At 30.8% G+C, this 13,499-nt stretch overlaps 1 protein-coding gene across 3 annotated transcripts in view; it reads left to right on the plus strand.

Annotated features, from left to right (window-relative positions):
* The window catches only part of LOC109325775 (MLP-like protein 43), a 14,121-nt gene extending 11,532 nt beyond the window's left edge, over window positions 1–2,589 (plus strand). The window contains exons 1-2 of one of the 3 annotated variants that reach the window (XM_019558327.1): window positions 1,243–1,507; window positions 2,129–2,428. In XM_019558327.1, coding sequence (XP_019413872.1) covers window positions 1,324–1,507; window positions 2,129–2,403 — 459 coding nt within the window. In that variant the 5' untranslated portion in view covers window positions 1,243–1,323 and the 3' untranslated portion in view covers window positions 2,404–2,428. The other 2 variants (XM_019558328.1, XM_019558329.1) reach the window with 2 other exon arrangements.

Raw genomic sequence — 13,499 nt, forward strand, 5'->3', positions numbered from 1 at the left:
GGTGTGTAAGATCAGACAATGCTGCAAACACATAGCATACTAAGAATTTTCTTTTAGATCGTATGGCTTAGCATGCAAGAGCTCTACGAGCTCTGATACTAGTTTGTTGGAGCGAAAGACCCATGGAGAAAATATAATAGAGAAAATGACACCGATAATTTAATGTGGTTCGACAATTTGCCTACGTCCACAGCTGAAGAGCAAAAAGGATTATTTCATTATGATAAAAGAGAACTATAGATGTTTCACTCACTTCCCAAAATCCAAGTACATCCAATTTCACTCTCACTCAAGTATTTTTCACACAATTAGGAAAAGAGAACAAGAAGAGAGAATATGCACTAAACTAAGTATTTGGTGTGTCTTACAATGACACGAGGCACTCCTATTTATAGCCAAAGCTCTTAAAGATTATATGGCCAAAGAGAAAAGTGCATTAATGTTGGTTTCACCATAGCCACTTTTTTTTACTTGGCTATAAATTCTCCCTTTCTTCAAGATATCTTTAGCCACTTCTTTTTTTGCTTGGCTCAAGAAAGTCTTTTCATCATCTTTTTCTTTTAGCCAATATTCAATAGTACTATATCGTGAAATAAACTTACTTGGCTCATTTGAATGCAAATGTGATGAAGTCAGGTAATATTCTTAATTTATGTTGGATAATTGTGCCCCTTCAAAGGTTTATTGTTTAATGTGGAAAATTATCAGAGGTAGGGCAACAACAAATGTAGAGCTACATAAGAGAAATATTATGGGGGTGAATGATTTGAAGTATGATTTGTGTGTGTTGCATGATGAACATTTAGAGCATTTTTTCCTTTCTTGCATTTTTGTCTCTAATGTATGGAAATGGTTTTATTCTTGGCTTCAAATTCATATTACTTTTCCGGATTCGATTATGGAATCGCTTAAGATTCGTAATTCCCTTTGTAAAATCGGTAAATGAAAATCTTTGTGGAGAATGTTGTGGTTTGTTGTTATTTAGTCTATTTGGATGTTTGATAAATGATATTATTTTAGGGGGAGAATGATAGTTTTACTCAGATTATGGATTCAATTCAAATTAGATATTGGTTGCGGGTTTAAAAAAATAGCTGATTTAATTTGTACACTTTTGTCCAATGGTGTATTAACATTTGTACTTAGATCTTCTTTGTAAGTTGTAATTGGGTTGGCACCCCTTATGCTCGTTTCTAATATTTGCTTATAAAAAAAACATTTTCTATTTAAAGGCTAAAGAATCCTTTGCACTCATAGCCTTCAGAATGCCCCTCCTCCTTTGTTACATTTGGTAGTTCATATTTTCTATTTGGTTATTGAGACATGTCTCTCACAGGTAAAATTACTACTGAGTTTGGCATTCTCTCACCTGCTACAAAGTTCTTCCACATAATTGCAAAGCAAATTCACCATGTTCAAAACATCACTGATCATGTGCATCACGGCAAGGTGCATGAAGGTGACTGGCATACTGTTGGTTCAGTTAGAGACTGGACTTATTTAGTAGGTAATTCAATTTCTATGTTACCTATGTACAATATTAGAGTGCTTATGTTTGATTTCCTAAAAAAGAATCATTATACAATACAATTACCTTTGGTATTTTAGGGGACCAAAAGTTGTCCTTTGGCTAACTTTTTCATACAGTGGTATTGTGTAACTTATTCTTATATCCTCCTCTCTTCTTTTTCTTTTCATTATCCATCATCTTTGTTTTCTTCACTACCAGAATACCAAAAAATATTATTTTTGGAAGTGTATGATATACTTAGAAATAGGTTTCCAGAAAACATATATGTTGCCGAATGAGAAACTGAATGGTGGTAAAAAACAGAAATCTATTATCCTAAATCATGTTTCATATGTTTTGTGTTAATGATAATGAAACAAAAACAACAATTATAATAAAATTTATAATTGATATATCATGACGTATGAGACAAGATCTAAGATGGGAGATCTCTATTTGTTGAAGAAACGAGCTTGGTATTGATCATAATTATATTGGTGTGAATTTCCATGGTCAATATGTGGCGTTGAATTAAGATCATACTTTCTTTTCTTTGATGATCATATTAACATGTTATTACAATATGATCTTAATTTTTGTTTACTTGTGAAACCAAAGATGGTAAGGTCACACGAGCTAAGGAGAAATTTGAAGTTATTGACGAAGAGAAGAAGACACTTGTAATGAAAATATTCGATGGAGATGTGAGTAACCAATACAAGCTCTTCAAAGTCACATTACAATTGAATGATACTAAGGACAATGATGGTGCTATTATTAAATGGACTATTGACTATGAAAAGCTCAATAGGGAAATTGCACCTCCATATGGCCACTTGCGCTATTTATACAAGATTACTGAAGATATTGATGCTCATCTTCTCAAGGCCTAGTGCCAAAAAATAATGAGAGTAATAAATAAAGATGAATGGATTTGGTTTGGGGTTGTTCTTATCTAAATTATCAGAACTTTGATTTGAATAACAGTGATGTTTGTTTCTTATATTCATGTGTCCTTAGTATTTGTGTAATCTGGTCACTATTAAATGAATAAATGAATGTGCGTGCTTAATACATAATACCAGTAGTATTGTTAAAACCATACCGATTATCAAACCCGTCAAAATACTGATATAGTGGTTCAACCGGTTGTTCAGTAATTAAATCGCATGCTGGTTGAACTAGACATATTGACTTATATTTATATATATAAACCTATAACAAAAAAAATCAAATAGGTAGATACTCAACTTTATAATCCATATTCAATAATTTACTCAAAATTCACATAAACAAATAATTTGAAGTCTTTAACAAATTCAAAGTCTAAATTACAAAACATATATAAATCCAAAAGTATCACTTAACAACCGCAAAATATAAATAAATGATACAAGTTAACAACTCACTCTACAAAACAAATAAATTTGGAGTTTTAACATTTAACATAGTCAAAGTTATCTCATATCGAGATTATATTTTTACATCAAATCCTATCTTTAGACAGTATTCAAGATTACACAAATATCACTGAGATTACACACGAATGTTACGAACCAAAAGATTAATCTAATTATGTCTTGGAAGCATGTGCCTTGAAGTGTTGAAGAAGAGTTGGAAAGATGGATCACTTTGTAATGTGTTTTTAAGTTTTTATTTATAAAAAATATATGTATAAACCGACCGATTTAGTCAAATATCGGCTGGTTCACCGTTTTGATCGGTTTTGATACTTGACCGATTCAACCTCTATACCGTATCGATTAGGGGTCCAGTTTGCTGGTTTTCCGATTGAACCAGTTGGTACCATTTTTACATCATTCCATAATAGTACAAGCTAATTAGAATAGGACAATTCAAATCCCAACCTTCATATTAACGTCAACCGCAAAAAATCCAACCTTCATATTATTGTCAGCCACAAAAAAACTCAGGGCAACATTTGACACATTCATTTTAACTAAATAAAAATTAGTTAATATTTATGCATTATCATTACAAAGATTTATAGATAGTTAATACATCATATATTATTTATTAGTATTACTTTTTGAAGAGTTAATAACAATTAAACATGAATAGTAAATAAAATGATAATGTATGAAACTTATACTCTGTCAGTGCATACATATTTTTCTTATTTAAAAAAAAATTATTTGCACAAACATTTTTTATTATTTGGAAAATTTATCTTTCAAATTTATAAGCTTAGTAAACAATATTTTCTTTAGTATTTTATTTTTTAATATGTGCCAGAAGATATATTTTAATTTACCTACGAAATTATATTTAAGAGTGAAGATGGAGCAGTGTTGTGATAATCAGACCGAACATGACAGTCTGATTGGTTTGACTGTTGACCAAACTTGAAAACGCCTCTAGTTTGTAGTCTTAACTGAGTGAGGGGTTGAACCATTTTGAACTAGAGAAATTTCGGTTCAACCATGTTAAATCTGGTTGAACTGCAATAACCCTGGAAGTGAACCGAACAGTTCACTTAAATAAAAAAAAATAAAACACTACTTTAATTTTTTGTTTTACTCCAGTCCAAAAAAGATGAAAATATGTTATTTCAATATAATTATTAATATATAAAATTTTGTATTTATATATAACTATATATTTATACATAAAACTGACAAATTATATATGAAACCAACATGTTTAAACTGGTTAAACTGAATACGAGACCACTTCTAATTTGATGTCATGCTCAGGTTTCACATCATAAAAGATGGAATAAAAGTTATTATTTATGGGAGTACATTGGATACCATAATTGGGCAAAACTTAGGGAGCTTATTTTCTCCAATATAATTTCACTATTTTTCGCAGCATATTAAGGTGTGTTTAGCAAACGTGCAATGAGTCACTAACTCATAGTATAAAGATCTTTTAATATTATCAATAAATAAAAGATCATTTATAATTTAAATATGATAATTTTTAAATAAAATCACACATATAAATGATAAATAATATATAATAATAACAACTAAGCTTGAATGTCCATTAAGAAAACATTAAGCTTTTAAGTCTTTTTTTATTATCATTTTCCTCTTGGTTTTTCTAGGTTTTCCTCTTCTTCTAGGAATTGGATTAACGTTTATTTGATCTACTATCCTTACGGAGGCTTCTACCGATCTCCTCCGCACACGTCCAAATCGCATAAGGCGCACTTCTACCATATTTTCTATAATATGAGCTACTCCAACTTTCTCCATGATAGTTTTATTTATAATCCTTACTTGTATAGTGTGCTCACTCATCCAACAAAACATTCTCATCTCTACTATATAGAGACTATGCGCTTGTTGATATTTTATTATCCAGCAGTAAGTCCCATATAATATAGTATGTCTTATAGATGTGTAGTAAAATTTCTCCTTAAGTTTGAGTAATATATTTTTATCATAAATTACACTTGAAATACTCCAACATTTCACTCAATTCGCTTGAATGATATGGTTCACATCTTCTTCATTTTCCTATTGTCTTGTATGATTAACCCAAGATACCTAAATCTAGTACTTGTGGTATAATATTATCCCAATATTTACCTCTATAGTCGAGTTTGTTTGACTTTTTCTAAACTTACCCTCCATATATTCTGTCTTACTTCAACTTACATTGAATCTATGTGTTTCTAAAGCTTATTTCTATAATTCTAACTTCCCATTTAAAATATTTTATACCACAAATTAATTAATAAGCCTTTTTCTCTATTTAGATAATATTTAAATCAACAATTTCTATATTTAATTAGTTTTAAAATAAAAGAAAGAATTGAAGAGAAAGATAGATTGCTCAAAAGTATGATGAAATTAGCTTAGATAAGATTAGGATTTTGCCTTAAATATCCTCACCTATATAACTTAGTGTCTGGTGAAAAAAGGTTTTATTAAGTGTAAAAAAATAAAAGAGTAAAAGAGGAAGAGTGGAAAGACAATTGAGCCCTTTTAGTTATTCAAATTAGGTTTGCAATCCTAATTTACCTCTTTATATATTGTTAACTTAGTAAGGAAGTATCACACTTAGAAACATACATATACTAAAAAACAAGAGGCAATGCTAGATATAAAAAAAGATAAACCATTTTCAAAAGGAGGTAATCCTAGTGTCATCGTCCCACATAGGGACAACATTGTCCTTATGAATATAGTTGTTATTTCCAGTAATCCTGATTTTTATTTTTGTCTCACATGAGGATGATGTTGTTCCTGCTCACTGTTGGTACTCCCTGTGGAACTTCGCTGCTTATGGTTCTTTACATCAAACGTCCAAGGGCACGAGTTAGAGTTTGCATTCATCATATCTTTTAGTTTTTCCTTTCTTTTTATTTATTATTTATTTCATTTGCCAATGTTAATAGTGTTATCCTTATTCTGGTTTGATATTATTCATATTTCATGTTGTGTATATCCAATTTTGTCTCTATTTAGTGATAGGTTCGATGTTATTCTTATATGAATTTAATAATATTATATCCGAACTTAATTTTTTTCTATGAGCAAATCAATCTTTATTTTTTATTTTTTTTATTTTCCCCCCTAAAAATATCAACGACGACTCCATTATATTTATTTGCATTTATTCATGTTGCGCCTATTTTAAAAATATAACTTATAATAGTTTGGGACTTAGCTATTTATAAGTGTTACTTATATCTTAGATATTTTAAAGTTTGGCCTATAAACTTGTTAGAAGTCTCTTCTTCTATGTCTTTTAATAGGCTTATAGTACGCTTTTAAATAGGTTTATCTAATACTAACAATTAAATTATTTTTTATATTCAATTTTTTGAAAAAAGTAACCTTATTTTTATTAAAATAATATCATATAAATGAATTAAAATAATATCAGATAATCTTACTATGTACTTTAATTTAGATGCTTAATTCTTCCTAGCTCTTCTAGATGATAGACCTATGCAATTAAATGTGTTAACCTACATCGATCAAGTTGGACCCAGTTGTATCATCTCCTACACTCACCCCATTCCCCTTTCATGTTATTGAACCAAATCCAACCACTTCAGTCACACACATCTACACAAAATTAATAACAATGAAAACATGAGTGGTTTGACTAGTTTCAAACACATCTACACTGACAACACAAAAGCTCCTTAACAGGCTTATATTTATATAGCTCCTCATTTAATATATAATATATTACATGAGTACACTTTTGCTGTTCCATAATAAATGTCATTCTATGTGGTATGATTTTGTAATTGGTTAAAAATATTTAAGATAAATTTAATTTCTAGGTATTTTTATGGTCATTCATAACTTATGACATGTGGAATAACATGAGACAAAATAATTATATAAAAAGTAATAAATTGACACTGCACAAAATAATAAATACTGCTAACTATCTAATTAACTATGAACACTGTCATTTCAATTCTGTCAAATCTTCGTGACTGTCTCTTTCGTAGGGTACTTAATACCCGATTGAGTCATTTAGGGTTTGTTTTGGGAAGAGGGTTTTAAGAAAAATGTAAAGAAATAATGTATTTTTATTTCAAATAACTATCTTTTTGTTTAAATATTTTTAGAATTAAAGGAATGCACTGTTAGATTATTATATCCAACATTATTTTTGCATTATTATATACATTATACATATCCTTTAATTTTAAAATTAAATATATACCATTTCAATCCATTCTTCCAAAAATCCTCCTCCTAAAAAGAGACCCTTAAAATTTCATATGTAGCTAGATTTATAATGTGGCCTACACATGTAACAGTCTTTTTAAGAGCATTGAAGACAATGTCCTGATAGTATCATGTAATTTTAAGTTTTAGCTATGTAGATTATATAAAAAAAAATATATGCATTCATATTGACATAAATTAATCAATGAAGAGTCTGTTTGACAAAATTAAAACCATATATTAATTACAATGAATGGTCGAGATTCTATCACTGAATATAATAATTAAATGTGAGTGGACAACCATAATGTTTTGGATGGGATTTGTCTATCATTCAAATGATAAAAGTTATCATTATTAGTAGGGAAAAAATATGATCTTAAATCAAATGATCTCCCTATATCATTTAAGAGAATAAGAAAGAAAAAATATTTCCAATGAAACACGCGAAGGGGTGTGTCCCAAGGGGACTATTTTGAGTAGTTTCTTATATATTTATTGGTTCGAAAATGATGCATGCATATATTCATATATTTATAATTAAAATAGAAATTACATGCTTGTATTATTTTTATTTTTATTTTTGTTTATGTGACTTTTAAAGTTGTAGTGCTTAAGTTAAGAAATATAATTAATATTTTTATTTATATTATAGTATATAATTTATTTTACTATAATATTATAGTATATATCATTTTTCGTGCTTAATTGTGTCATATAGGCAAAGTGAAATGCATTGTGAGATAGTGAAAGATAGTATCATGTTTAGGCTTTAATTGTCATATTATTGCATGTGGTTTAATATGTTAAACATTACTATCTTTTCTTGCATGATTCTTACATTTCTTTAGGAGAATTTTAGAGTAAAAATTATGTGTTTCTTCATATTGATGAACTCACACATATTCATGTTAACTTGTGAGTTTTGTATAGGTTTTTAGTTGAGTTTCAATTGTAATATTTTGAGCAACATTGTGCTTTATAATATTATGCTTTTGTACTATTTTTTTGTTGTAATAAGGGAAACTGTCTCTTGGTGTCTTACCACCTAAGAGATTCATGTGTCTTCACCAAGACTTAGAGGTCTTGAGTTTGGAACGAGTTCTTGGCTGGGGCTAGATCACAAGAAAGGTTTTCTTATGTGATTAGGATAGTCAAACCAAGAAAGTGGATTCTTGGATTCAAGAAGGGAGCGTCTAAGTGTTTGTATTGGAAGTTTGTATGTAACAATACATTCGTTTCAATATTAGTGAAGAAAATTTCTCATGATCAGAAGGAGAGGCCTGAATGTAGTTTGCAAGTGAACCCGAAAACGAACCAGGATAAAATTCCTTGTTGCAGGATTTTTCTATCCCAAATCTCTTTACTTTTCAAGTTGTATTATTGCCTAATATTAGCTGATATTTTGGATACTGTTAATTTGCTATATCTAGTTTAATTCTATTCAAATATATCTGCTTTATCTTTCTTGAATAGCGGTGAGTGACTGTGCAATAAGCCATTCTGCAACTTGTTGTCTTATGTGAGTTAATCGATTAAGACAATGTGTTAATCAATTAACTGGGGATTTTTCCAGAATAGGCCTTCAGTGCGAAAAGCGGTAATTGGTAACCACGACACCTATTCAAACTCCCTTCTAGGTGTATTCTGTCCACTGATACATAACACCAATTATATGTTAATAATGTGTTTCTTCATGATGATCTGCATGAGGAAGTTTACATGGAATTCCCACATGGTGTGTGTGAAGAAGATCTTTGTTTCTGACCTTGGCACGACTTTGATGAAAACACCAACATTACCAAAAAGAAGAAAAGGAAGAAGACTTATGAAGAAAAAGCTTCAAGACAAATTAGTGTAAGTCTAAATATGTACTTCTATCCTATACTCTTGAATATACAATAGTAGTAATGCTCAAACTATTTTTTTAAGAAAATTGCAAGATTTCAAATATAAACAATTTTAAAAAAAAATAGTGTGTAACATGTTATTATATCTAAGTAACAGGTTACATAAGTGAGAAAACCAGTTACCCAACAAAAACTGTGCAGGTTAATCGATTAATGTATGTGAGTAACAGATTACCCAGTTTTAGCAAAGTTGAGTAATCGATTACTCAAGGCTGTAATCGATTACTCTAATCACATTTTAAATTCCCAATTGGATAGCGTGTTTGAGTAATCGATTACTCAAGGTTGTAATTGATTACTGAGAATTGTTGCGTCATTTTTCAGATTTCAAAATGAATGGTTTTCATCCTAAACGAAATGGTTTCATTTCAATCAATTCCTACCCTTTCAAAGAGGTGTTATGGCTGGATGGAAAGCCTATTTAAAGATATCGAAACTCATAATCAAATGAATACCTCTTACACAAACTTTCAAACATAATTCTGAAAATTCTTTGAAATATTTTCTGCACTTTTTTCAACTTGTTCTTAAACTATCAATGTGAATTTTCTGAGTTGCTTGAAGTAAAGTGTTTCAAAGTTTTACAAACCTATACGAGTATTATTACGTAGTATACAAAGAGTTATCAGATTTCAAGTAATATTACATTCAAAACTTGTAAAAGAAATCATGTCATTGTTGTAAATTCTTCATTGACATTGCAGAAATCTTTCTTTCACAAGGGTATGATAAGAAAAGGGATAGAGTCACTTGGAAAAGGTTTTTTTCAAGAGTGACATAAGTATTAGTGAGTGTGTATTGATACATAGAGGTCTCGGGGTAAAATATTGTAATTATAACTCATAATATTTAGTGAAGAAATCTCTTGTGCTGCAAGAGTACTGGGCATAGTTTTCAGTGGACAAGAAGGTGAACCAATATAAAATCTCGGTGTAACCTCTTCTCCTTTATCTCTTGATTTTTTACTTGTTAATATTCTGCATAATTTCTCCGCCGCACCTAACTCTTGATTTTGCAGAAAAAATGGCCATAATTTTAAGTCAACTAATTCACTCTCCCTCTTAGTTGCAATCTAAGTCTTACAATTGACATCAGAGCTATTTTTGAGTAAGTTATTCTCAAATCTGATCCTATATCAAAGATGGCCTCAGGATCATTCATAAGAGAAGGTTCTAACATCAACCGCCCTCCAAGCTTTGTTGGAGAGTGCTATGAATTTTGGAAAATCAGAATGAGAATCTTCATAGAATCTCAAGACTTGGACATAATGAACGCAATTAAAGAAGGACCATATGAACCCTTCACAGTAGTCAACAGCGTAAGGCAAGTAAAGCCCACATCTTCATGGAATGATGAAGAAAAAAAGAAGGTGCAATATTATCTCAAAGCAAAGAACAACCTCACTTCAGCACTTGGCATTGACGAGTTCTTTAGAGTATCAAACTGTAAATCTGCCAAAGAAATGTGGGATACTCTAGAGACTACACATGAAGGAACTGATGAGGTAAAAAGGTCGAGACTCAACACTCTTTCCCAAGATTACGAAATGTTTCGTATGAAACCTGGAGAGAAAATTCTGGATCTTCAAAAGAGATTTACTCACCTCACAAATCACCTTATTGTACTTGGTAAGGTTATATCAAATAGTAACTTGAAGTTGAAGTTTCTAAGATCACTCACTAGAACATGGCAACTAAAGGTAATAGCCATTTCTAAAAACAAAAGTGTATCAAAAATGTCATTTGCTGTTTTGTTTGGTAAATTGCAAGAACATGAATTAGAACTCAGCCAACTTGACCAACATTAAGAGCAAGAGAAAAAAAGAAGAATATCTCTATCAAGGCGAAAGTAGACAAATATGAATCATCAGAAGATGTATCTGAGAAGGAAGAGATGGAAGACATGAGTCTTCTTGTTAAGAAGTTCAACAAATTCCTTAAAAGGAACAAGGGTGCTAAAACTGGACAAATGACGAAATTCACCAAGAATAATGACGCCTCCACTTCATACTAAAACTTCACATGCTTTGAATGTGGCAAGCCTGGTCACATGAAGATGGACTATCCAAACTTGAAAAAGAATTCTTTCAAAGGGAAGAATGAAATGAGGACTGGACATAGAGCCTATATTGTTTGGGAAGAAAATGATAATAGTTCCGCCTCTGAACAAGAAAATGAAGAACAAGTACATCTCTCTTTAATGGCATCTCACCATTCATATGATGAAGAGGTAAACGATACTAAACTATATTCTTCTGAATTACAAACTGCATTTAATGGCTTGCATGATGAATATGTCAAACTCAGAAAAATGTTTCTAAAACAAAAAACTGAGTTAGATGTATTTAGAAACAAACCCTCATCAATTTCATGTCAAAACTGCATTAATCTTGAAAATAAAGTTTCAAAATTAAGTCTTGAACTTTATAAGCTGAACAAGAGTAGTAAAAGTATGGAGAAGATCATTAATGATCAATGACACTCAACAGACCGAAGAAGTCTTGACTATTCAAAAAGCCATGTTTCTAAGAAACAAAGTGTCTCAACAAAGATAAACTTTCAAAAACAAAGTATTCATGCATTTGAACATAGTAATGATAAATCTAGGATACGTAACCATCAACCCACATGTACATATTGTGAATTCTATGGGCATATACCAAATACTTGCATGATTAGAAAATATGGTGTACTCCTAGGCCATTATAGATAGATTGAGAAAGGTATTAACCATGTAGGACCCAAAGAATATTGGATACCTAATAAAACTTAACCTGATTTGTAGGATAATTTGAGAGCCGCGTCCAACTTATGGTACTTGGACAGAGGCTGCTTAAAGCACATGATAGGCAATAGAAATAAGTTATCTATCCTTACTCCCAGGAACAAAGAAAAAATACTTGGAGTTGGTAGAATTGGCAAGCCACCCTCAACAACTATAGAAAGTAAGAATTCTCAAAACTCTAAACTCATTGGTAAGAGGATAAATAATATATATATGATTAACATAGACTCCTCTTTACCAATAACATGTTTAGTTGCTAATGACAATCATGATGCATGACTTTGGCATAAGAGAATTGCTCATATTCATATGGACTATTTGAATAAACTCATAAAGAAAGATCTAGTTGTTGGTTTACCCAAAATGAAGTTTGATAAAGACAAACTATGTAGCGCTTGTCAAACGGGTAAACAAACAAATACTTCTTTTAAACCTAAGCACATGTTTTCTTCCAATAGACCATTGCAGTTACTACACATAGACTTATTTGGCCCCTTAAGGACAAAACGTTATGGTGGTAACTACTATGCTCTTGTTATAGTAGACGATTTTTGCATATATACTTGGACTCTATTCTTAGTTCATAAGAATGAGGCATTCAAAGCCTTTAGCATTTATTCTAAAAAAGTTCAAAATGAAAATTCACTAAAAATCACTACTATAAGAAGTGATCATGGGGGAGAATTTCAAAACTCTTTGTTTGAAGAATTCTTTGATGATCTTGACATCAATCACAATTTTTCTACTCCTAGAACACCAACAAAAAAATGGTGTTGTAGAGAAAAAGAATCGGTCTTTAGAAGAACTAGCTCGTACAATGTTGAATGAAACTAACCTCCCAAAGTATTTCTGGGCTGATGTATTAAGTAATGCATGTTATGTTTCAAACCAAGTTCTTGTAAGACCAATTCTTAAGAAAACCGCCTATGAACTCTTTAAAGGTAGAAAACCAAACATTTCTCATTTGAATGTATTTGGTTCTAAATTCTTTGTTTTAAATAATGGTAAAGGTAACTTAGGCAAGTTTGATGCAAAAGCTGATAAAGGTATCTTCCTAGGCTACTCTCTTACGAGTAAAGCTTATAGAATTTTTGATAAAAGAACTCTAGCCACGGAAGAATTCGTTCATGTATCTTTTGATGAAACCAATCCTGTGATAAAGGATGGGTTAACTCTTGATGAAGAGGACTTGCCAAATTCCCCTTCTAATGAAAAGTCTATTATTGTTTCTACAACTAAATCTGAGCATTTGAAAATGGATGATAATCTATCCTCTCAAAAAAAGCATATTCACTCTGATTTACCAAAAGAATGGAGAACTCATCGAGATTATCCTATTGACAACATCACCGGTGATATTAGCAAGAGTATTACTACCCGTTTAATGCTAGAAGATGCGTGTCTTAACATGGCCTTCGTCTCCCAAATAGACCCCTCCAAGACTGATGATGCAATCAAGGATGGACATTGGATTCTTGCAATGCAAGAAGAATTAAACTAGTTTGAGAGAAATGAAGTTTGAGAACTTGTTCCTAGACCTAAAAATAGGCATGTCATAGGAACACATTGGGTATTTCGTAATAAATCTGATGAAAATGGTATTATTGTTAGAAATAAAGCTAGACA

This window comes from Lupinus angustifolius, chromosome LG13 (genome assembly GCF_001865875.1).
Source record: "Lupinus angustifolius cultivar Tanjil chromosome LG13, LupAngTanjil_v1.0, whole genome shotgun sequence".
NCBI classification, from domain to species: domain Eukaryota; kingdom Viridiplantae; phylum Streptophyta; class Magnoliopsida; order Fabales; family Fabaceae; genus Lupinus; species Lupinus angustifolius.